Consider the following 24,837-nt stretch of genomic DNA (forward strand, 5'->3'; position numbering starts at 1 on the left):
ACAATTTCAAGTTTGAAAATGCATGACTCACATTAGCTTTGAGGCTCAAATCTCAATTTGATATGGGAAACAGAAGCGGGGATATCTTTTGTGTTCTTAAGATGAAACAAAACAACATGGTTTTCGAACATTAATTTTAACGTGATTGTTGGGTGACTAGCTGAAACTAGCTGAAGCGGTAGAGTTAATAAAGAATATGCCACAAAATATACCGGATATTAATGTTCCTCCAATGGTGTTCTCTGATTTTATGAGTTTACCCTGAATTAGCCTATGGTGTGGAGACTCAATCTCTAACCTGACAGTTGTTTACTTGTCTAGTCTTATGGCAGTTCTAAGAATAGCCCCCATATTTCCACACTGAGTGACCACTATCAATAATTGTGCCACTCCACAGTACACGTTTTGCTATTTACTTCACGTTGTGATTGTTCTGGCATGAACTCAGCTGTGTAAGCGTGTGAAAGTTCGTGGCTTATGGCGTGAGCTGTTGAACCGCACCAACAAGTTCGTAACGAACTGTCTGCTGATTGCAGCGCTTCCAATCACAGCCGCCAGCCACACTGGGCATTCGGAATGGAAATCCAGTGAAAGTCAAAAAGAGCGGGAGGGGGGAGTACGCTGTTGTAAACATAGCCATTAGAGCTCGCGCGTGTTGGCTGAAGCTCAAGAGCCGAGGGCAGCCAGTGCAGCTCAAACACGTGCTCGTGCTGTTCACAACACAGACACGGTCTTATATCACGGGGGAGGGGCGCTGATTCTAGGAAATCATAACTGACTGAGACAAACTTACATGTGGCTCGGAGTAGCCTATGCCTCCTTATTTTGAGCAATATGCAAGCTCATCATAGCTAAATCACACGCACACCCTATCTACACCAGGCAGTCATATCTATTCCTAGACTGATGTCATGAAGGACGTAAACACTTGTTTGTTAAGGGGAATCTTTATGCTCATAACTTCATGACATTTAAGGGTTAGCTTCACCCAAAACTGAAAATTTCTTTCTTCCGTGAAACATAAAAGAAGATTAATTTATGTGTGATATTAAAGGTGATTTTTAAAAGTCAAGCTATTGGAGAAAAAACATTTTGATGCAATTGAGAGATTCTTTTAATAACATTTTAACAGCATTAAAAGAAACATGATACCCTACATTTTGCAATTTGTCACTACTGTATGTGTATTGTACATGAACCAGAAGTATGAGCTGTTTCGTAAATCATAATAAATGGCAACAGCAGGTATATCCAGTATTTCCAGAAGAGATAAGCAGGAAAAGAATGTGCATGCAGATTATATGCATATTCCATTAGACGTGGAGCTACAACATCTTAGGTTTCACCTTAATCTGAATATGCATGTATAGTTGTACACTACCATTCAAATGTTTGGGGTCTGTATTTTTATGTTTTTTAAAGAAGTCTCTTATGCTCAGCAAGGCTGCATCTATTTGCAAAAACAGTAATATTTTGAAATATTATTACAATTTAAAATAACTGTTTTCTATTTTAATATATTTTAAAAATGTGATTTATTCTTGTGACGGCAAAGCTGAATTTTCAGCATCATTACTCCAGTCTTCAGTGTCACATGATCCCTCGGAAAGCATTCTAATATGCTGATTTTATGAAACAGTTGTGCTCCTTGGTATTTTTGTGGAAACCATATTTTTTTCCAGGATTCTTTGACGAATAGAAAGTCCAACAGAACAGCATTTATTATTATAAATGTCTTGACTGACACTTTTGATCAATTTAATGTGTCCTTGCCGAATAAAAGTAGTCCTAACTGCCTCACTGACCACAAACTTTTGAACGGTACTGTAAACCTGGTTGTTGTCTCACTATTTCCGCCTTCACACTTTTGTGTTGCAAGTACTAAATTTATATAATGATTGTATTGCAGGTAATAAATTAATACAATTAAAAAGAGTACAGTATAAAAGCTTGCAACTGTCATCCTTCCAGTGCTGTTCCCACTGTAATCTCATGCTCTGATCAGGATGAGCCTCTCTAAAGTTAGACTGTTGGAGATTTACTAGTCCCTTGAGCAAGAAAAGTCTGTGTGCTGAAGGCTAATCCAGTACAGCCCAACCCCCAACTGTAACTGAGATCTGAGTGCACTCGTCTGAGGAGCTCGACACCAGGCAGCTACAGTAACACTCCTTTGATACAGGAGGAGCTTTCTGGAACAAATCTAATTGAGTGTTTTGTCTGAAGTCAGAATTGCTTTGAGTGTTTATTCAACTACCATTCATCCACCCCCACAATTCACACAGGTATACAATGAGTCAGACAAATGCAACCTGACAAAGGCACTGTTTGGAGGCCTTTAAAACTTTAAGAGAGCTATCCGTAAAAGCAGCTGCTCCATTGGCCCAGGACCCCACGGAAGTATGTGATTTGAAATCTGCCAACTTTGTTCATGATGGTCAATGTAAAAAGAAACATTTTGGCCTCCAAATGATATAGGCCTACACTCTTAGAACAAAAGGTAGAACAGTTTAAAAATGTTAAAGAAACCTTATGACAAAAAAGTTCTATATAAGGATAAATGTCTTAAATGATTGCATTAGCCTATACTTTTATGTTAATTAGTTTTTGTTCAAATGGTAAACGGGTGTTTCTAAAGTTGGATCATTACTGGGGCACAAGCCCCCAAAAAAGTTACCCAAGTACCGAAAAATTTCTAAGGGGGTCCGGGGGGGCATGTTCTCATTCAACGAAATAATGCAAACTCACATACTACTCATCACATTCTCTCCTCAGCAACAACGTTGTATATGAATAATCGTCTGACTGCAAGTCGAGGATTCCACAGGGAAAAGTGAAGGAGGAGGGGCGTGTGATTAAAGAGGATGTGCCGGATATTTTTCGCTTAAGGTGGCATTACAGCACCCACTACTCTGAAACCTTATCAGACAATGATTTGTCAGGAAAATTTCTTGCAGACAAAGTGTCTAGCGACGTAGTGATAAAGTATGTCCAATTCATTACATTTAATTCAAATAAAAAATGAAAGGATGATAGGAACCCCTAAAAGGTTCTATATATGAAGGGCCTGACAGACAGAACCCTATATTATGGCATGTGGAACAAGGTTCTTTATTGGCATGGTTCCATGAAGAAACTTTAACATCTATGGATCCCTTTTAAATGCACAAAAGTTTCTTTATAGTGAAAAAAGGTCCTTTAGATTATTAAAATATTCTTCACGCTTAGGAAAAAAAATAAGGTTATTTCAATAAAAGGTTCTTTGGGATCCCAAAATGGTTATTTTATGGAATTGCTGCAAAAACCTAAGTATAAAGAACAACATTTTTAATCTCTACACTAAATCACAAACAGCTAAAAGTTGATCATTTAGTCATATATGTCTATTATATATGATTATATGATATGTGATTATATGTCTGCAATATCTTATAATAAGCATGTTACCACTTAATCTTAAAAATAACAAACTATTAATGTCAATACACTTATTTCTGGATATTAGACTATAATTTAAACAGGAAGAATTAAGCAATAAAGCTTCTCCCTTTAGGACAGGACAGTAAATCAGCAGGGAGAGGCTCTCTGTCTTTCACTGCCGTGTTTACACATTCACTTGCTTATGGATTATCTCCTTGGTTACTTGGCCCTGATTTGTTGAATGCTTCCATTTAAAAACAAAGCACAGAACACTTAGAAATACCCAGAATCCCTCAACCCTTTATTCGAAACCAGACATTTCGAATCCTCAAACAGACAGGTCTTCCGTCTGCACATCATGGATCTGTGTTAAGTTTTTCTGTTAACTGGCTTCTCCCACAACAAATAACCCATGATCCCCACCTATATATACTTCAGGGACTAACTTGTCCAAAAAAAAAGACAGGCCTGTTCTTCCTTTCTGAGAAACGAATCTAGCTAGGACAGTCCAAAAGAGACAGGGCAGGTTTTACAACTTTCATGATAGCATTATTGCATGGTGGAGGAGATTGCAGCCTATTATCTCTCCATTCATATCACATCTTTTATTTAGATGTAGACTATAGGTTTTCAAACTTTTTTATACTATAAGGTCCAGCAAACATAATGATCCTCTTCCAAGGGACCTCTGTTTAAAATAAAAAGCAATTTATTTGCACAAAGATCCATTTATACTGTAAAAAAGGTGCTATTATACTAAATTATATCATTTACTTTTATATTGTTACTGTATTGAAGCCAAAGCAAATGATTCAAATGTTATCTGGAAAATATTTACATATATTTTGTCTACCCAGTATTAGAGTAATATAAAATTCAAATCATACAGCACTTCTCACTATAAATATAATTTGAAAGTAGATTTAATTAAGTTTAATTAAAATACCTTTTTAAAATCTGTAGGCTACATATGTTATATAGATATTATTCTATTAAAGCAGATGAGATATTTTTTGCTTCATACAATGTAAAAAAAAATGATATGATCAATACGTTATGACAACATGTTTTTACATTGCTTTAACTCATCAAAATAAGTTAAGCAATTTTTTATTTATTTTTATAAGTTATAAGGCAGCATCGTTTTTACAGTTGCTTGTAGGTTTTTGCAACATGAACTGCAACCATCTTTTTAATTTCAATGTTTATGAATATAACAAAAGCACATACATTACAAAAGACATTTTCTGAAGAAATGAAGTGTGCTTGTGTGCAAAAGTTTCTGCTGCAATGCTAATATATTTGCCAGGGAGTTGTTTTTTAAACGCCAAAGTCAAAAAAGCAAGTCTGGTATGTTTCAGTTCCTCCCTTCAATGCAAGTCAATTGGGATTTCTTTGCTAAGTCTGATGCTTTGAAAAGTAAAACTGCACAATTTGAGAAATCATTAATGTCTGTAGCACCAACAAAGATCTATAATGTTAAGGTTTAACCCTAATATAATCAGTAGTGAGGAATCACTAATAATTGCATCAATCAATCGGTGACTGAACTCTATGCACATGATCAGACAACTATTTAAATATTTACTCTTACCACGGTAAACAAAAGTGTTTGAATAAAAAAGAATGACCACGACCTCTTTTATCACAGAGGCCACATGGCACAGTGGGTTCTGGGTAAGGTGAATTCTGAGAAACCAAGTCCCTGTGGGCACGCTGATGACTGAAACAGTGAGCAACGGCACACCAGTAGTCTGTGTTTGATACTTCAACAAAGGCAGTGTGTGCTTAAGACTGTTCTCCTGCTGTGAGGTAAACAAGGAAAGCTGCCATGGATGTTCGGCCACAATCTGTGCACATACAAAATCAAATGGTGAAACCAGATGCATAATCATTTGCTCAAACATCTGAATAATAGTTTAAATAGACGATACAACCCCTCGATTCACTGAAACAAAATCAAACAGCTCTGGTCAGAAATCATACTAATCGTGTACATAATGTAACTTAAAAGTGACGTTGCATTGTATATGATCAATAAAACTCACTTCCTTCTTTATCCACACACACCCCTTCCCTAAGTGTTATGTAATACAGATTGCAAACACTGGTTGACCAAACCCCTCAGTGATCCTAAAGGGTGGGTAATGTGATATGCAAGTATGTTCTTCTTTTTCTGCGAACTCGATCAGATTCATACTTGATTTAAACATTGTTAGTTCATGAATGTAACCAATCTCATTAATAGCATATTCAGTGCAGTGACCAAACAAAATGATGCAAAAGTTTGGGGTGAATAGCCAAAACTGGCAGACTGTTCTGGTGTCTGCACACACTGAGGATAAATTATTACACTTGATTTATCAGACGATAATTGCATGGTTTGGTGCCAAATGCAACCAAATGTTGTTGTGTTAAAATAGTTCACAACTGTTTCTAAGAACTCTGAAAGAGGACGTGGTTAGACTGACACAGAACAGAAAGTGCCAGAGCAGATTATAAAGATACACCAATTCACATTTTGATCATGGTTAAGCATGTTGGAATAATGCCACATTTTGTATGGGTTCAGATGCTTTCAAAGACACAAAAACATTGAGAAAGTATCATAAAAGTAATCCATATGAGTTTTATGGACTGTGGAATTGTATATTGTCAGATAGATTAACATCATCATTCACTGATAATCTTCTCACCGCCGTGACAGAGTTGAGTCAGAGAAGAACCGGATCAATCAGATTTGTAAACAGATCGTTCAGACCGGTTGTGTGAACTAAATCGTTGAAAGGATGTGACTCAATAAAATGTATTTGTTCAAAGAGTGCAAGGGTGGATGCCAAGAATAATTAACGGATTAGTTCACTTCAAAATGATACCACTATTTTTTTTTTCCTACTCTGGAAGTCAACGGGGTACATCAACTGTCTGGTTACCGACATTCTTCAAAATATCTTCAGTATAGTGTTCAGCAGAAGAAAGAAATGCATACAGGTTTGAAACAACTTTAGGGTGAGTTAAAGGGATAGTTCACCCAAAATGAAAATTAGCCCATGATTTACTCAACCTCAAGTCACCCTAGGTGTATTTGACATTCTTCTTTCCGACGAATACAATCGGAGTTATATAAAAAAATGTCCTGGCTCTTCCAAGCTTTATAATGGCAGTGAATGGTCGTTTCTGTTTTGGAGTCCATTTTGAAGCGATGAGTTTGTGTTAGAAAAATATTAATATTTAACACGTTACTTCCAGCCATACGCAGTCTACTTACGCCTAAAGCGCAACTTGTGACGTCGGAAGTAGCGTAGTGTGTCATGGCGTATAGCGTAAATGTCAGCATTACGTCGCATTACTCGCATAAGTTCGTTTGGCCGGAAGCTAGTTATTTAACTTTATAAAGGTTTAAATATGATATATTTAAGATATTTTTCTTACACAAACGCATCGCTTCAGAAGGCCTTTGTTAACCCCCCAGAGCCGTGTGGAGCACTTTTATGATGGATAAATGCACTTTTATGGACTTCAAAACAGAAACGGCCATTCACTGCCATAATAAAGCTTGGAAGAGCCAGGACATTTTTTTATATAATTCTGAATTCTGTATTCATCTGAAAGAAGAATGTCATACACACCTAGGGTGACTTGAGAGTGAGTAAATCATGGGCTAATTTTTCATTTTTGGGTGAACTATCCCTTTAATGATGACAGAATTCTCATTTTAAAATGAATTATTATTTTAATAATGTACATTTTGGCCTGTTTCTCAGGTAAGTAAATTATGAAGAATTTAGATTTTAGGAGGAACTATTCATTTAATCTTGATGATTCAACAAACATACTGCAACAACTAACTGCTGTAATGAGTCAGTTGCATGTCTGTATAAAAGCCCAGGTATTAAGTGAGATTTTTGACACAATTCCATTTTAGACCGCACACACCTTTAATGCTGGGATGACTGAAAATAGGAGAAGTAGGGGAGCGCGGGGCACAACCTAACACATTTTGGTTTTGGCTCAATTATTAAAAATAAGTTAATCTTCTTTTTTTTTACACAAGCAACATACACATCTCTGCTACAAAGTTTTTTCTAGGACCTACCATTTTCGTACAGTTGCACTAAAAGTGACAGAAGTGCAAATGTTACAACTTACCCCATATGCAGGGTTAATTGTATAACAGACAAAGGGGTTAGTTAATTCAGTTCTATTTTTTCTGTGTAGTTTGTACATCTGTAGATATCATACTTCCATCCCTCATCCAATCATACTTCTATTATGGATCAATATCATGGATAGAGATATAGGAAAGGGCTGCACAGTTTTGCAATAAATAAATAAATAAAATCATCAAATATTGTAATTGCTATTGAATTATATTTGTGTGTGGTAGCTGCATGCAAAATTATTATTATTAATAATAACAACAACAGTAATAATAATAAAAACATGCTCAAAATCACATTTTAAAGGGTTTATTGCATGAAAAACAGGCTGTTTAATAAATAAACAAGTGATCAATGCATAGTTAACAAATGTGAAAAATTCCAACATTGTTTGTGAAAGTCCAACAAAGTTAAATATGGCAAAATAAATAAATAAATAAATATATATATTAAAAAAAAGGTTGTGTGGCTCCCATTTTTCATTTCATTATCGTTGTACACTTGGAGGCTTAGCTGTAACACTGTGCTACAACTAACCCCGCTGGGTAAAACATATTTTAAGCCTATAGCTAACAGTTGCTAGGAGTTGCTGATATGTTTCAAAATGGTGCTATGTTTTAGCCAACAAGTGATTAAGGTAATATAAAGTTAGATTTGGTGACGTACACACCCAACTCAGACTCCGAAAAAATTATGATGAAGAAATGCACTTGCATGGTGTCAAAACACTCTTTGTCCAGTATCTTCACGGAATCTTATCAAAACTTTCCACAAATTCGTGGGAGACCGTCTTCTGGCAGCGAGAGATAAAGAGTGGAAACACAACCTGCTTGACCCTGACTAACTATGTAAAAGGTCTGTGTTACATTTAACCCCGCGTTAGGTTGTGCCCCGCGCTCCCCTACACACACGACACACCCAAAGAACATTAATAAGGGCCTTCTTGCTATTTGCAGCCAGATGTTGTCTACCAACAGGAGATAACACAACCATGCTAACCAACAAAACCTTGACCCTTGCTAAGTCTAGGCAAAGAGGGTTCAATCTTTAAAGGTGATGATACATGGGCAACTTTTTGAGCAATGTGTCTGGGCAATGTTGCTGTCAACGGGCAACAGATGAGACACAGGGCCCACGGCCAATCTAAAATATCCAGATAGAAATTTGTTGCCCATTCTCAATGGGAAAGTGCCCAAGCAACAATCGCTCGGCAACATTGCCCAGCAACACTGTTCAAAAAGTTGCCCCATGTATCCTCACCTTAAGATGCCACTGATCCCCAAAAATGATCATTCTCATACGAGGGACCCCATTCTAAATGTAAAATTCAGCTATATTCTTAGAAGTGTATTCTTATAATTGTAAAGACCCTATGTATACAGTATACTGTGAAAAACTAACATTATAAATATGTGATAAATAATAAATTGAGTTCCCCCAGAACCCAGTATGAAAACCCCTGGGCTAACATGTCTGATGCAACTGTATTTTAAGGTTCCCTGCCTGGCACGTGCCACACGAGGTGAACGGGTCTTCGACTCCCCAGTTCCAAATATGGGAATTTAGTTATCAAGAAAGATATTGATTCGATGGCATATTGTTGCAATAATTCATAACCTTTTTAGAAATCAAGTACATCTAGTCTAATGTCACATTCAGCTGCTCCAGCATAAGAGTGCATAGAGTTCGCACATGTGTGGCTGTCTACATCGTTTTTTTATGCACTCGGTTATGTAATGCAATGATTGATGATACAGAGTTCCGCGGAGACGTATGGCCGTGCCAAAATAAATATAACCACCAAGAATGCTAAACCGAGCGGAAAATGATATTATGTTGAAGCTGAAACGTATAAAACCTCTCTCCAACTTTTGACAACAACATAATACGTGTTTACATTTTAAAACTGAGCATGCGCCCCCATCCTTCAAAAATGGTACGTGCCGGATTCAGCGTCATCCATTGTTTACAAATCAACCCTTGAGCTGTTTCTGTTGAGCAGCGTGAGCGTGGCGGACGCCGGGTAAACGATCCCATCCATTTGAATAAAAACAATTATCACGACTGGATATTATTGTACATAAAGATATATTCAAAATGCCTTGTCGAAAGGAGAATTATATCTTTTTGGAACAGTCGGTAACGGTGGATTCTAAGGAAGTAGACGCTCTCGTGTCGAAAATCGGCGAGGCGCTTCAGCTTCACAACAATAGCTCGAGTCAGAAGGCGATGTCACGTTTCCACGGTCTCACCAGCAGCAGCAAACCGCCGAACGGCGGCAGCAACAACAACAACAGCAGCAGCGCGGCGGGCGGTCAGCGGTGCATCCGTCTTCGCAGCCGGAGTTTACGGACCAGCCGGGCCAGTCCGTACAACCCGCCCGGATCCAGCGATCAGGAATGGGACCATTTCAAATCCTCGTGGAACCGAAAGAAAATCGACGAGGACGATCCACACCAGCTCCTCCAGGAACTCATACTGTCGGGGAATCTGATCAAAGAGGCGGTCAGACGACTCCAGTTTCCCTCGGAGCCACCGGAGAACGACATCTCCAAACCTGTAGACTGAGTTCACCAGCCCGCAGATGCATGGACGTCGTCACGTTTTCAGATCATGGGGCAGCCAGCTCGTTGTCATACGTTGGTTTTACAAACTTTGATATCACACCCTTATAATTTTTCTATTGTATATTACTGAGATGGAAATGTTATGTACTTTGGACTGTTTTGCAATGTGACCCTCCTCATTTAGTAATTTTTTTACATTGTTTATCTCAGTGTTTGAATTGAAATGCAAATGTGATGCAAAAATCTAGTGGTTTATAGCATTTTATAATAGTATTAACTGGCCTCTGGTTGGTTTGTCCTAGAATGGTGCATCTTGTTTTGGTTTGCTGGAGTTCAGCACTGTGTGTCAGTAGCAACCGAGAACTGCTCAACTGCTTTGTTTACTGGTGTAGATGTGGTCGGGCTGCTTATTTGCAGTCCTCGCCTAGATCAGGCAACGGGTCACACTTTTTGTTTACTCATCAAACTATATTTGGATACCGACATATCGCTATTTTGATTTCAAACTGGCCCTGTGTGCACCTCGGGAGGGCCAATGTCCTCTGTCCCTTTCCATGTGAGGAGCAAGGCCAACACTCCTTCTCAAAGAGACACTGAGATCAAACTCACTCACATGCGTGTGGGGGTATGTGTTATACATGGGGGATGTGATCACTGATCACAACACTGCCACTGCGGTGTTTTTTTTATTTTTTATTCCAATGTGGAGTCCTCATGTTTGTTTTTTGTTTTCACTCTGTGTAAACTCAGCGTATGCTTCGCAACGAAGTGTTTTTAATAACTCTGATTGTTCAGGGAATTTGGTGTCTAATAAACATGGTGTGTTTTTTTGCATAAGATCATTTTAGTTGTCTATTCTTGTAATCATTTCTGGTTAGAAAATGGTGATATCAGGCGATAATTATAGTAGGCTATTTTGATGCCATAGTATACACATACTATAAACAAGGTACTTAAAAGAACGCATTACCAAAATACATGTCCAAAAAATACAATGCTAATATGGTACTTTTTGACTTGTGACTCAATGCATTTTCTCTTGTGGCATTAGACTTCCCATATTTATAGGTGTGTGTAACTCAAGTAGCCTACTATGTTTTTTTATATAGTCCCTTAAGTAGCTAGGCTACTATACAATTTAACTACACTTATAAAGGGGGTAAAAAAAAAAACGTGTTCAAGAATGAGACCACGTGTGATTATGAGCGAAAACACAAGCTGACTCGCCACAGCTATGATATCTGAAGTGATATGGTCTTTGAACACGGTATGCGATTTAAAGTTAATAAATGACTAAGTAATTCATAAACGCAGCATTATTATAGCGTCTACTCTAGGTAAACCCTATGACTTTGTTTTGTTTGTTTTTTTACCATAATTATGAGGTTAGAAGCTTGGTATTTTGTCTAATCGCCCAGCAGATGGCAGCACAATGTAAATCACATCAGTTCAGCTTGGGAAACGTCTGTAAATCTGAGGGACATAAACATACCACAGCTTTTCTACGTAAGTAGATAAGTTGAATTATGAAAGAATCAGCATATGCTTCATGAATTAAATACAGTTTTATTTATAAAAAATGCCCCTCAAGAATGCATTTTTATCAACTGCTTACAGAACACAAAAGTGAGTAAACAATAAGCCAAGAGGAAAGGCCAGGGGTTCAGGGATGGCCAAACATTACATAACATTTGAATCCAGAAAATTATTTAATTTTTTTTATTATAAATAAATAAATAAAGACGAAATAAAGCTTATATAGGTCATTAACAAATAACAATCCTCTTCACACACATACACAAATTACACAAAATCACTCAATCCTATTTTTTTATATAGGATATAGGATGATTTTATATAAATGTATTTAGGCCTAAATAATATAAATTAATCTTTTTGAAAGCAAGAAAAATGGGGGATAACTTTTATAGTCTTACATTTGTGGATACAATATTTTACAAGCCAAATAATACAAAATAAACATTTTCATATTGCTTCTCAAAAGTGAAAAACCCAAACAAAACATCCTTAAAATAAATCTCAAAGTCTTTATATATGAGGTGTACAATATCTTCTTGAATGACCACAATGCTTAAAAAGATGTGAGAGAGTTTCTGGTTGTGAATCACAGAAAGTACAATTCACATCTACTCAATTGAAAAAATCTCTTTGACCTTATTTGCCAATAGATACTTTTCAGGAAGAGTCCAAACTTTCTTCCACAAAATATTTTCCACTAACCTCTTCCATCTTAAAATGACATGAGGAGTGGAGACAAAATCATTAAGAAATAGGAGACGTATATTTCTATTATTTTTTGATGTGGATGATTTAAAGCATAATCTTCCTACATACGAGTAAGCCTGGTCTGGGAGAGGTGTGTCAGAACCTGACAAAACTCTATTATAACTCTTAAATACCATAATATTATAGTACCAAATACAGTGGCAAACTGTTTTGGAGTGTTTTGGAGTTAAACAGCAATTCTTGATATGTAAATATGTAAGCATCCTGATTAAATAATTGATGATTGATCCCATTATTATTTAAAAAAAAAAGACATATGTTTATGACAAATATCCTTATTATTCCAAATTAAGTAATTGGTTGGAGAAAATGTTATTAAAAATCATAGACCATGCTAATAGAAATGAGAGAGAGCAACAGGGATCTTATCAATACTGAAGTTGCATCACAATACAAAATTGAACACATTATTTTACACATTATCAGAGGTGTCAAAAGTATTCACATTCATTACTCCGGTAGAAGTATAGATACTAGGGTTTAAAAAGACTTCTGTAGAAGTTGAAGTATCAACTCAAGCTTTTAGTTAAAGTATAAAAGTACTTGTTTTAAAACTACTTAAAGTATAAAAGTAAAAGTAATGTAAGGAAAAAAATGCAATTAACTCTCTCTCTCTCTCTCTCTCGCTTACCATACTGTCTATGCGCTTACCGCATCTAGGTTTCCTTCGGAGGAGTTTTGGCGCTGCGCACAACCAAATGTGACTACAGCCTCGCACAAGTTAGAAAGACACCACAACGCCAATCAGTTTAGCGATGTGTATTCAGGAGGCGGGACTCAGATCTAAACCGTTTGTGTAATTGGCCAATTTTTTTTTTTTAACGACGACAAGCCGGAATGAAAACAAGCCGAAATTAAATAGGAGTAACGAGGCTATTTTTTAAATGTAAGGAGTAGAAAGTACAGATAATTGCGTGAAAATGTAAGGAGTAGAAGTAAAAAGTCGTCAGAAAAATAATTACTCCAGTAAAGTATAGATACCCCAAATTTCTACTTAAGTAAGGTAACGAAGTATTTGTACTTCGTTACTTGACACCTCTGCACATTATTCTATCGAGGTCTAAAGAGATGGCTGCATATGTCAGACGTGAGATGCCTTCCGCCAGAGAGCTCAAGGATGCATTACAATGGCTGCATCCGAAATCGTATACTATATAGTAGGGAAGTATGTGATTTTCAAATAAGCCTAGGCGAAAAACAGTGTGTAACAAAAGAATATGTCCGAATTCACAGTACTCATAAAAGAAGAGGCAAAAAGTACCCGGGTGACCTACTTCTTATTCCGGCGAGATTCTGGCTCTGTCCCAAATGGCATACTAAGCACTCGCGGTCTTCCTCTGAGTCCGCACTTTCGTGACGTAACGCCGCTTTGACTGTCGGGAAGAAGTCTGTGTGAATACGATGCATTTACTATCCCATGATGCCACTGGAGAGGATTTGTGAATGGCAGTGAACCGACTCAACTGACGTTGGTAGGTTACATGATAATGACAGCATGGCAGATGTGCGTCCAGATAACATTCATACGTCCGGATAACATTCATACTACACACATTCATACTATATAGAACATACTTTCTTTAGCGGCCGTAAAGTAACTACTTATTCAAAAAAAGTATACTCAAGAGAGTATGCGATTTCAGACGCACCCATTGATTTGACTCAATTTGATTGACATGGATTTTTACTTGATTCTGATTGGTCAATCATTATGTCACTGTGACACAACCATCCATCAGCCCATCGTCACCAGATCAGCACGCTGATTGTTGTGCTTTGCCATTTTTATTAGGCTATAGCTTTTGTTTTTTAAAGATGCACTATAATTATTTATTTTTTTGCTCAATTTAAATTATCAATCCTTCCAAAATGTGTTTGTCTTAACCTGATTCACTATGGTAAGCCTGTTATAAGTTTATATTTTGGAGACAGGATGGTTTTCGTGGGAAACTGCATATACACCTCACTCGCCCATGCCAGTGTTCTTCTGCAAAATGCATGCAGTTTTGTTTTTTAACCGCTAGAGGGCCAAAACTTACATAGTATACCTTTAAAATAAATATTTCTATAGCTGTTTATTTCACATTTAGTTTAAGTAATTTTAGCACTTCAACTTTTCTAATTTTCGAATCGATGTAATTTTCCATCTAATATTATTGTTTGATTTTATTTCAATTACGAAAACCTATTTTTAATTTGTTAACAATAACAACACTTGCACTGAGTGGTCAAATGTTTTTGTATATAACAACTGTAGCCCATAACTGGATTGAAAATACTTTCAGAGAATCAGAGTACTGAATTCAATAAAGATCTTATTTCTCAATCATTGTGTAGTATGAATACATTACCAGACATAGCCTACTACATCCTCCATGCAACCATTGATCTTTGACCTGACCACCTATTACAAAAACAATGATGTTAAATAGTCCAATGTAACAACAAAGAACAACTTTCTTGGTACTAAAACACTTTAACACTAGAAAAGAGCACACAGATTTCCAGAATTAACAATGCTGTCATGTGTCAGTCTTACTCTTTTCATACTAACACAAGTTAGACCAGATCATTGGCGCCATCTTGCAATACAAAAAGGTATGGTAGAAAACTAGTGAGGCTTGAAAATGGGCTTGTGGGACTTCAGTGTAAAGATTATAGTGAATTTAAACCTTTTGATATATGGCTAGAAGTTCAGGAGTCTCCGGTTCAATCAAGAAAATGAAAACATTACTCAGAACAAGGTACCAGTAAGAAACAATGAACTAGATAAGAGAGAATGTACACTCTTAAAAATAAACGTTCCAAAAGGGGATTTCACAGCAATGTCATAGAAGAACCATTTTGGATTTCCCAAAGAACCTTTCTGTGAACAGTTCTTAAAAGAAAACATTCTTCTTGTGTATAAATAAATACAGACCCTTTCCAAAAAATTTGAATATCATGGGGGAAAAAAAGTTGATTTATTTCCATAATTCCATTCAAAACGTTAAACTTCCATAGATTATAGATTCAGGGCCCACAACTTAAACGATTTCAAGTATTTAGTTGTTTATTTGTACATAATTTGGGCTTCCAGCTCATAAAACCCACGAAAACAGGATTTCAAAAAATTTGAATATTACATGAAATCACACAGTAATTACACAGTGATACCATGGTCATTGAACCAGGTTTTGGTTCTTTTGGCAGTGTGGGCAGGTGCAAATCCTGCTGGAAAATGAAGGAAGCATGAAGTGCTCTGAAAATGTCCTGGTAGACGGCTGCGTTGACTCTGGATTTAATAAAGCACAGTGGACCAAAGTCCTCTTTTCTGATGAGAGCAAATTTTGCATCTCATTTGGAAACCAAGGTCCCAGAGTCTGGAGGAAGAATGGAGAGGCACACAATCCAAGATGCTTGAAGTCCAGTGTGAAGTTTCCACAGTCTGTGTTGGTTTGGGGAGCCGTCTACCAGGACATTTTCAGAGCACTTCATGCTTCCTTCAGCAGACAAGCTTGATTGGAGATGCTGACTTCATTTTCCAGCAGGATTTGCACCTGCCCACACTGCCAAAATAACCAAAACCTGGTTCAATGACCATGGTATCACTGTGTAATTACTGTGTGATTTCATGTAATATTCTAATTTTTTGAAATCCTGTTTTCGTGGGTTTTAGGAGCTGGAAGCCCAAATTATGTACAAATAAACAACTGAATACTTGAAATCGTTTAAGTTGTGGGCCCTGAATCTATATGGAAGTTTAACGTTTTGAATGGAATTATGGAAATAAATAAACTTTTCCATGATATTCTAATTTTTTGGAAAGGGTCTGTATATTTTAATAATCCGAAGAACCATTCTTAAAGAACCTTTTGTGCAATGTAAACTATCATCTTAATCATTTGATCAAATAAATCAAGTCACAGTGCTTTTGATTTAGCAGCAGCATTTTTTTGTAAAACACAATGCATAATTTACTCCACCTCAGAGAATCTAGAGAAGCTGCTTTTTAACTTTGCACAACACACCAGCTGTCGTTGTCTGCTGAATTTAACCGCTCATCCTCAAAGTCACACGGGAATGGCACAGTTCTCACCTGAAATCCCCAATCCACCAGAGGCTTCTTCTGTTCCTTCAAATGTCACAAACACCCGAGGCTCAAACAATTATACATAAGCCTTACATAAATTTTTTTTTTTTTTCATGTTCTGTCCTACATTCTGACCTACATCACAAAGTGACGATGATGAAATAGGGAATCCAAGATCCAAACCAAAAGTGTTGCTGATTTTCTAGCTTTGAAGGCGAGAATGAGTCACACCGGCAGTTGTTACGCTTTTGAGATCATGCGGTGTCTCCTCATTCCTTATGATGTGTAATGCAGCTGGACATTTTTACTTAAGTTGGCCAAATGCAGCATGCAATGTTTTTAATGTGTTGCTATATGGTTTGGTGAGTGCTGGATGGTTGCTAGGATGTTCTCTGTGGTTGCTAGGCTGGCCCAAGTGAAAATACAAGCGTGCACTGCCAAGTTAGAAATGACCTGTTCCTCTTCCTTTTGTTGTTGTTGTTGTTTTGTATATTTTGCCCCAGGGAGGCATCGCTTCCCACTATCATAATTACCAGTTACCATGTTCTGAACAACACATCCTTTGTTTTTCCATCAAATGTAATCAAAATAGGTGGTTGAATAAAATTTTCGGAAAAAAATTGGAATTATATAAAAAAATGACCTCAAGTTAACATCCGCTAGCTAAATAGCTAGCCAGTTAGCATCAGCTAACAATATTTTTCAAATAGCCTGATTTTCAGCATGGTTACTTTAATAAATATGAATATTTATCTACTGTTATTTTGGCTTTGGCTTTTTCATTTTAAAGCTACACTGTGTAACTTTTTAAGTTGATTCTTAGCAAAAAACACTTTGTTCTATCAAAAGTATATGTGCTCATTCATGTGTAATTACTTCCACCAACTAATAAAGTATTCTCGTAAGCGTAAAATCTACCATTTATAATACATACTAGCGAGTCGCTCGAATGGCGGCAGCCATGTTTCACCTCCATCTTGAAAATACATTCGCCAAAGAGGGACATACCTTGAAATTCAAGCTTCGCCTTTCGCGTTTTACACTCAGTGACACCTTGACAAATGCGAGGGGGAGATTACTCGCGACTGCCGCCAGATTTGAAAGATTGCTGAAGATGGAGGATCACGTCTATTTTCGAGGACATGTAGCAGAGTCGCAAAGGAAGCGAAAGAGAGAATTAAAACGTCAACGCGACAGGCAAATCAGCAAGACCAAAGTCAATATTGGAGTAACTTTTCCCAGATGGAAAGAGCTCATGAGGAGCAAAGATTTTAAAACGGACGCCGAAGTTGCCTGCTTTCTTCTCGACAGGTAATTCAGCCTATTTGTGTAAATTCGAAGTTTTATAGTTGCTTGTCTAACCATAGCATGGTTGTGCATAACGCCAGAACGACCTCAAGTATAACTTGCGTTACTTTTCCTCGCGTCAATGGTGAAAAAGTATTGTTTACCTTGTAACAAATCTGTGCGGCGACGGATCACAGGTGATGAATAGTTCTAACCTCATCACTTGAAGGAACACTCATGGACGAAGTCGAACTGGAAGCCATGTTAATCTTGGAATAATACGGCCACCGTAGGAGTTAAAACGCCCTTGGAATTGAAAGGAACAGAAACTAATATTCACTGGGTAGTCATATACAATTTCACCGCTAGATGGGGGAAAATATCACACAGATTAGCTTTAAGCTAATGCTGCTTGTACTCTGATTTTGCTGTAAATGTATAAGCAAATTGCTTTGTCAGAGTGGGGGCATTTTACCCCACCTGTGTAACATAGCAGACTCAGTGAGAGCTGAGGGATCCATTTGCAGAGAATTATTAGAAGCAAGGTTAAATCACAGAGCCACGAGCCAGGCAATAAAGTCCAGGGTCAAAAAACAAGAAAACAGTCCAAACAGGCAATAAAATCCAAAACACAAACTGAGAGTAAACAGTATAACAAAGCAGATAATCCTAAATCAAAGCAAGATACAACAATGGGACAACACTTAGAATTGCAGACCAGGCAAACAATACTTCGCAATGAACAAAGGGAATCAGGCTCCTTATATAGGAAGGAGAAACCATGTGACAGGAACCGAGGATAGAGTTCTGTATATGGGAGAGGGCGCCCTCTGGCGGTTAGGAGGGGGAACCTCAGGTTGGGATGTTACAGAATCCCCTCCTTCATGGCCGACTCCTGGAGTCTTATGTGGCCGTCCTCATGGTCTGGGAGCTGGGCTATGAGGTTGATCCCCATGAAAGTCTTTGAGGAGAGAAGGGTCAAGGATATCACTGGTGGGAACCCAGAAATGTTCCTCTGGCCCATATCCCTCCCAGTCTACTAAATATTGTAGTTGCTTTCATCTAAATCTGGAAGCTATGATTTCCTTGACCAGATAAGCTGGGTTTCCATCAATTTCTAATGGTGGTGGTGGTGGTATGGGTTCTGCATAAGTTGCAGGGTAAGCGGGCTTGAGAAGAGAAATATGGAACATAGTTAAGATTCTGTAAGAAGCAGGGAGTTGGAGACGGTATGTGACAGGGTTGATCATTTTAATGATTTTGAAAGGGCCAATGAATTAAGGACTTATAGTTTCTTGCAAGGAAGACAAAGCTTGAGATCTCTGGTAGAAAGCCAGACTATTTGACCAGGTTGAAATGACAGGGCTGCTTGTCACCTGCGATCAGCAGTGATCCATTGTCGTCGGATAGCACGTTGAAGGCTTACATGGGCAGCATCCCAAATCTCTTTGCTGTGTCCGGAACTTCAGATGGTTTTTCAGTGCAGGGGAACAATGGAGGTCGGTATCCTAATACACATTCAAAGGGGGTTAAGCCTGTGGAGGAATTGATGAGTGAATTCTGTGCATATTCTGCCCATGGTAGGAATTTGTTTCATTGGTTCTTTGATCTATGGCAATATGAACGTAAGAACCTGCCAATTTCTTGATTAAGTCTTTCCACCTGTCCATTGCATTGAGGGTAGTAACTCGAGGTTAAACTTTGTAAATTTGGGTCCACTGTCCGATACAATGTTTTCAGGTAGGCCAAATATTCTGAATACATGGCTAAAGATTGTCTCTGCAGTGTCAATAGCACTGGGCAGTCCTTTCAAGGGCACCAACCAGCAAGACTTAGAGAATCTGTCCATTATAACCATGACAGTGGTATAGCAGTTCAAAGGAGGGCAGATCAGTAATGAAGTCTACGGCAATATGGGACCAAGGCCTTCACAAACTTGACATCCTTCGACATAATTGGTGACATAGGTAGCCAGGGTTGGCCACCAGAATCATTGTCTGACCACTGGTGCGGTTGATACCATGGTGTCCAGAACTAGGTGATGTGTGAATCCATTGAATAGCTTGGGTGCTTTGGTTTTCAGGCACAAAGAGTTCACCTGCAGGGCAGTCAGTGGGAATTATACCAGGTTGTTGGGAGTACTCGATGTCCATCATGATATCCCACAGGTGCAACAATTATAGACGGGTCTAGAATGTGGGAGTTGGAAAGGTTCACTTGAGCCTTTTTGTAAATACGTGATAAGGCATCAGCCTTGCCGTTCTTGCTTCCAGGTTGATATGTGACAGTAAAGTTGAATCTTGTGAAGAACAATGACCATCTTGCTTGACAAGGATTCAAAGTACAATGAATGAGAATTTGGCCCCCTCTAACCAGTGTCTCCATTCTTCAAATGCGGATGTGATGGATAATAGTTCCCTGTCTCCAACATGGTAGTTCAGTTCAGCAGGGGACAGTTTGCGGGAATAGAAGACGCAGGGGTGAAGCTTGGCTGCATCACCATCTCTTTGTGAGAGTATGGCTCCAGTTCCAGTGTCAGAAGCATCAACTTCCACAATGAAAAGTTTGTTTGGGTCTGGATGATGAAGGATGGGAGCTGAAGTTAATCGGTTCTTAAGTGTTTGAAAGGCTGTATTATCGGTGTGAGTCCACTGCAAAGTCTTGGGTTTGCCTTTTAGCATGGAAGTCAGGGGGCTGGCAACAGAGCTTTAGTTGTGTATGAATCGCCTGTAGAAGTTGCTGGAGGTAGGTTTGCATTTCCTCAATTTGCTTCCGGAGATGCAGCAGTTTTTGTTAAAAATCTAATAACATGAAAACTCTTTCATGAAAAATAACATTTTTCATACTTGGTTTATAATTTATGTCATTGTCACTGAAAACTAGGCTAACTGCTCTTGACACATTCAACTTTTGTTTCACAGAAAAAAATCACACAGTCCTTAAGGGGACGTTTTCCCCCACTACTGTGAATTCAGACATACTTCTTTTGTCTCATGCTGTTTTTCGCCTACTATATAGTAGGGAAGTATGCGATTTCGGATAGAGCCATTGATTCAACCGAGTTGTCCAAAAACACACTCAGCAAGGATTCACCATTTTGTTGCCCAGAAAAAGGCAACAATAAATTCTGAGGTGACTTCATTGGGAAATATTGTTGTTGGTGGATTAAAATCAGATAGGGTGACTGGCAAAATTGTACCTAAAATTTAAGTTACTCAGTATCGTCTTTTCTTGTTTATTGAATGGTTGTAAAGCAACGTCACAATCGAATTTGCTGTTTTCCCAAGTATTCGGGAACAACAGCCCCCTTGTTCGTGTGATATTGTTTTGATATTACTAATGTTTCCCTTAAACAACAAAATGGCCAGTTCATACAGAACGAGTTTTTGCGTTCCACTACTGCTTTCAATAGCTTTTCTGTAAAAATGCCTCTCGCCCATAAGTGTCGCGTTTTAAAGCCACAATGTCAAATAAGAATACAAAAACAAGAATACAAGAAGTTTATTTCGCCTATTTATTCATTTAAAATGCACCACTAGACACTTATTTTCAATTGGTCTCGCATTTTTATAAAAAAAAACGGTCTAAATTACATCTTCTGCACCTACCAGAAAACATAACATCAGAAAAATGTATTTTGAATGCAAAGTGGAAGACACTGATTTCAAAGCAAACCACACACAGACCCAGATGCACACAGTCTGCTGTTCTCTAATTAGTGCCCATTGTGTGGCACCATTTTCTCTGATCAGATACCCGTTGGTTCACAGGGTCACTTCAGGGCACACCTGTGAGCAGTTGAAACATGAACAAACAACTTGAAAGACTAATGAGTAGCTAAAAGCTGAGATAATTAACCTCATCATCAGGGTACACCTGGGAAAAGAACAACCATGAGAGTGGCCAGCAACCAAAAAAGCAGCTGTAAATAAATACAGCTAAAGGGGCACATTCATATTTGATTGAAATGGTAGTCATCTATTGTCCTCGATCCAAACACACATGCGGCACTTAAGCTTTAGATAACACTTTAACACATTTTTTTTGCATGTTCTTTCACAGAGTTTCCTTTTTACCAGGGCCGTCTAATGACAGTACCGTGAGCAGAACAAAAGCAAATGGCATATCTTGAATTAGTGTAAAAGTACACTGATACACCCATACTTTGCATTTTTAAGACAACACTTTAAAAAAAACGGTGTAACCAAGGTATTTTAAACATGAGTATTTTGGACATGTACCATTTTTATTGACATCAATGATTCCATAATTAACCTTTAAAATCAATGGAAATTTTCAAATGCACAAAAGCTTCTTTAAGTGGAAAAATATTCTTTAGATTATTAAAAAAAGATTTTTTAAGAAGGGTTCACTGAAAGGTTCTTCAGTGGCACAAAATTTGAACTTGAGCGCAGCGTATTTGAATAATTGCCGTGTCATGTGTGAGACGTTGCAAAAAATGTGAGATATGAGCGCATAGGTTAAGCACTTGTTTACATGGGAAAACAATGGAAAAGTATAGAGAAGTGGAATGGGAAAACGCTTTCTGTGTGAACGGCCTCTAACAAATTTCTTTTTTTATAAAACGTATTGCTTGGAAAGTGTTTGTGTGCTATATTTCTTTTAAAAAAAAATTTCTTGTCTGATATTTTGTTATATATCATACAATGATATCCAAACATTTTGTAAGTGTGAATTATGTGTCCAAATACTTTTATGTTTCCCTGTATTTTGAAGTATTACCATCCATACTGCCACATTTCTGTAAGGGAAGCTCTTGAGAAACAATACATTGGTTCTGAAAGAAGGTTTCTCACAGTCTTTGTGAATTACTGCTTTTGTCATCCTAAACAATTGCAGTCTTTGAGAAAGTGCACAGCACAATGGGCGTCCACAGCTTTCCATCTCTTTTTGATTCTCTTTCCCATTCCATTCTGTCTCCCTCTTTTCTGGCTGGCATGATGATCCATGAACGGTCAGCCCCCTAAAATCCCATCTTCAAACATGTTCAAGCTTGTGACTCCCTTTTGCATTTTTGGCAGGTATTTAAAAGCTGTCTGAAATCCCTCACACCATGTGTTATAGCTGATTAGCACGTGACATTTGTGCTAGAACTTAAATATTTGTGTTTGACAAGATAATACAGTTTGAGATTACTCTTCACATTTATAAGCGTGTAAAGAGATTGTGCTTTAAAATGATTTGTTGAATGCTGTTTGGGTGTTTTTGGAGGGAAAAAAACATTCTACCTCTCAAACATGCCGTTTTGTTTTGTTTCCCCGGAGAACAGCCTTTTCTACATTTTTAAAGCAATATCTCTGTTCCAAAACCTGAGCTTTATTTTAAGGCATCAAAAACACACAGATGGGAAATCTGTTCCTAAAGCTATAGGCAAGAGCAAAAATGTGTTTTTGATGTTATGCACTGAATGCATCCTTCTCCATTACAATTTGTGTGCTGGTATATGTTATGCTTATTTTACCATCACTATTTTGGGAACCGAGCTAATGTGACATTATGTCTCTAAGAACACACTTCTACTCAACTTACTCTGTTTACTGTGTCATTTCAAAATGTTGAATATTTTATGAACTCTGTACATGCTTGCCTTTGCTCTCCGAATATGACAGCAAACTGTCAGATTCACCATATAATCCCTCCATCTTTCACATTTTACATGTGGAGAGTATCAAGAAAAATCTTTGGTGTACAAGCAATGTTTTCTGACACAGTTCTGCTTCAAATATGGCATAACATATTCCTCCCACTGACACAGAAAAGAGAAAAATATCAGCCGATCTTCTCTTGAGCTACATAAGTAGCACTAATGTTTGAACCGTTGCAAGAAGTGCTGTAGATAGCAGTTTAATCCACCATCACAGGTCTGCAAAAGGACCAAAGAGTTGCTAAATTGAAACTGGTCCTGCTGAAGGGCTTTACTTAAACACTGCATCTTTCTGCATTAATGCAGTGCTAGAGATATGACTGTGCGGATAGTAGACATTTGAACAGATGATCGTCCCAGTTACCCATTTCTCCCTGGCCTTGCGAAAATCATTTTGTGAAATTGGATGGGCTAAGGTTAAGGATGGGCCAAGGATAGTCCTTGGACAAAGAGTTGATACAACTCAGTTTATCAGTCCTGTCATAAGACAGGGACAACCATTAGCACTAACAGGTTGACTTCAGATGCATAAAGCTTCCTCCCACTCACCCTACAGGCAGCAGTCCAATTTTAGCTGTCTGTGTAACACAGACTGTTTAAAATATGAAAAAATAGAGCAATATTTTTCAAATTTCATGCACTGGAAACTGTTCTAGAGCAAGAGTGCTTCTGTGAAGGCTTAAACTAACTATGTCCAAAAGTCCGTTTTTTTTAAAGACTGACAAATGTTTGAAGTCTGAGATCAAAGACTTGTGCTCAGGCAATCATTATTTAATCAAAGGAATATTTATTTATTTATTTTTTAACTGTACAGCTGAAAAAGATAAGTTATACAACTGAAATTATCCGAAGGCCAAAAGACTTGCACTTTGGGTGAAAAGTCAGCGGTTCTCCAGCATGAATTTTTTGTTTGCATATTTTAAGGTCATTGCACAATGATGTGATCTCGGCAGATTGAAATGCTAAGATATTCAAGATTTTTCATACAGCTATAATAAGCACACCTTTCCAGTAGCCTTGTCCTACTCATGTGTCCCAGCTGTAATTTGTTTGCGTGTCTGCCTTAGGCTTTCTTGCACATTCTTCACTTGTATTTAGCTACTTCACCTTCACCTGCCCTCCATTTGGACTTTGCTGCTGTTCTGCCGCAAGACTGTTTCTAACATTTTACTCAGGTATTGGACAGCTAGATGCATAGATTGCAGGGTTGGAAAAAATTCAGAATTTAAGGATGAGCTTGCTTTTAAGTTTTTAGTTGTATTTTGAAAAATAAAATATATTATTTAGTCATTATTTGGATCTATCTATCTATCTATCTATCTATCTATCTATCTATCTATCTATCTATCTATCTATCTATCT

The 24,837-nt window shown here is 37.7% G+C and overlaps 2 protein-coding genes across 2 annotated transcripts in view; both read left to right on the forward strand.

Annotated features, from left to right (window-relative positions):
• dek (DEK proto-oncogene) overlaps nt 1–24,837 on the forward strand; it is a 379,089-nt gene that overhangs the window by 328,109 nt on the left and 26,143 nt on the right. The gene's annotated exons all lie outside the window — the stretch shown is intronic.
• gbp (glycogen synthase kinase binding protein) lies at nt 9,472–10,983 on the forward strand. Its single transcript, XM_084385649.1, has one exon. It carries the CDS (start codon nt 9,675–9,677, stop codon nt 10,143–10,145), a length of 471 nt encoding a protein of 156 aa, XP_084241775.1. The 5' UTR covers nt 9,472–9,674; the 3' UTR covers nt 10,146–10,983.

The sequence above is a fragment of the Rutilus rutilus genome (assembly GCF_951802725.1).
Source record: "Rutilus rutilus genome assembly, chromosome: 17".
Classification (NCBI taxonomy): domain Eukaryota; kingdom Metazoa; phylum Chordata; class Actinopteri; order Cypriniformes; family Leuciscidae; genus Rutilus; species Rutilus rutilus.

What these genes read in the sequence shown, in the direction of transcription:
- gbp (XM_084385649.1), top strand. Translation starts at nt 9,675, where the DNA reads ATGCCTTGTCGAAAGGAGAATTATATCTTTTTGGAACAGTCGGTAACG.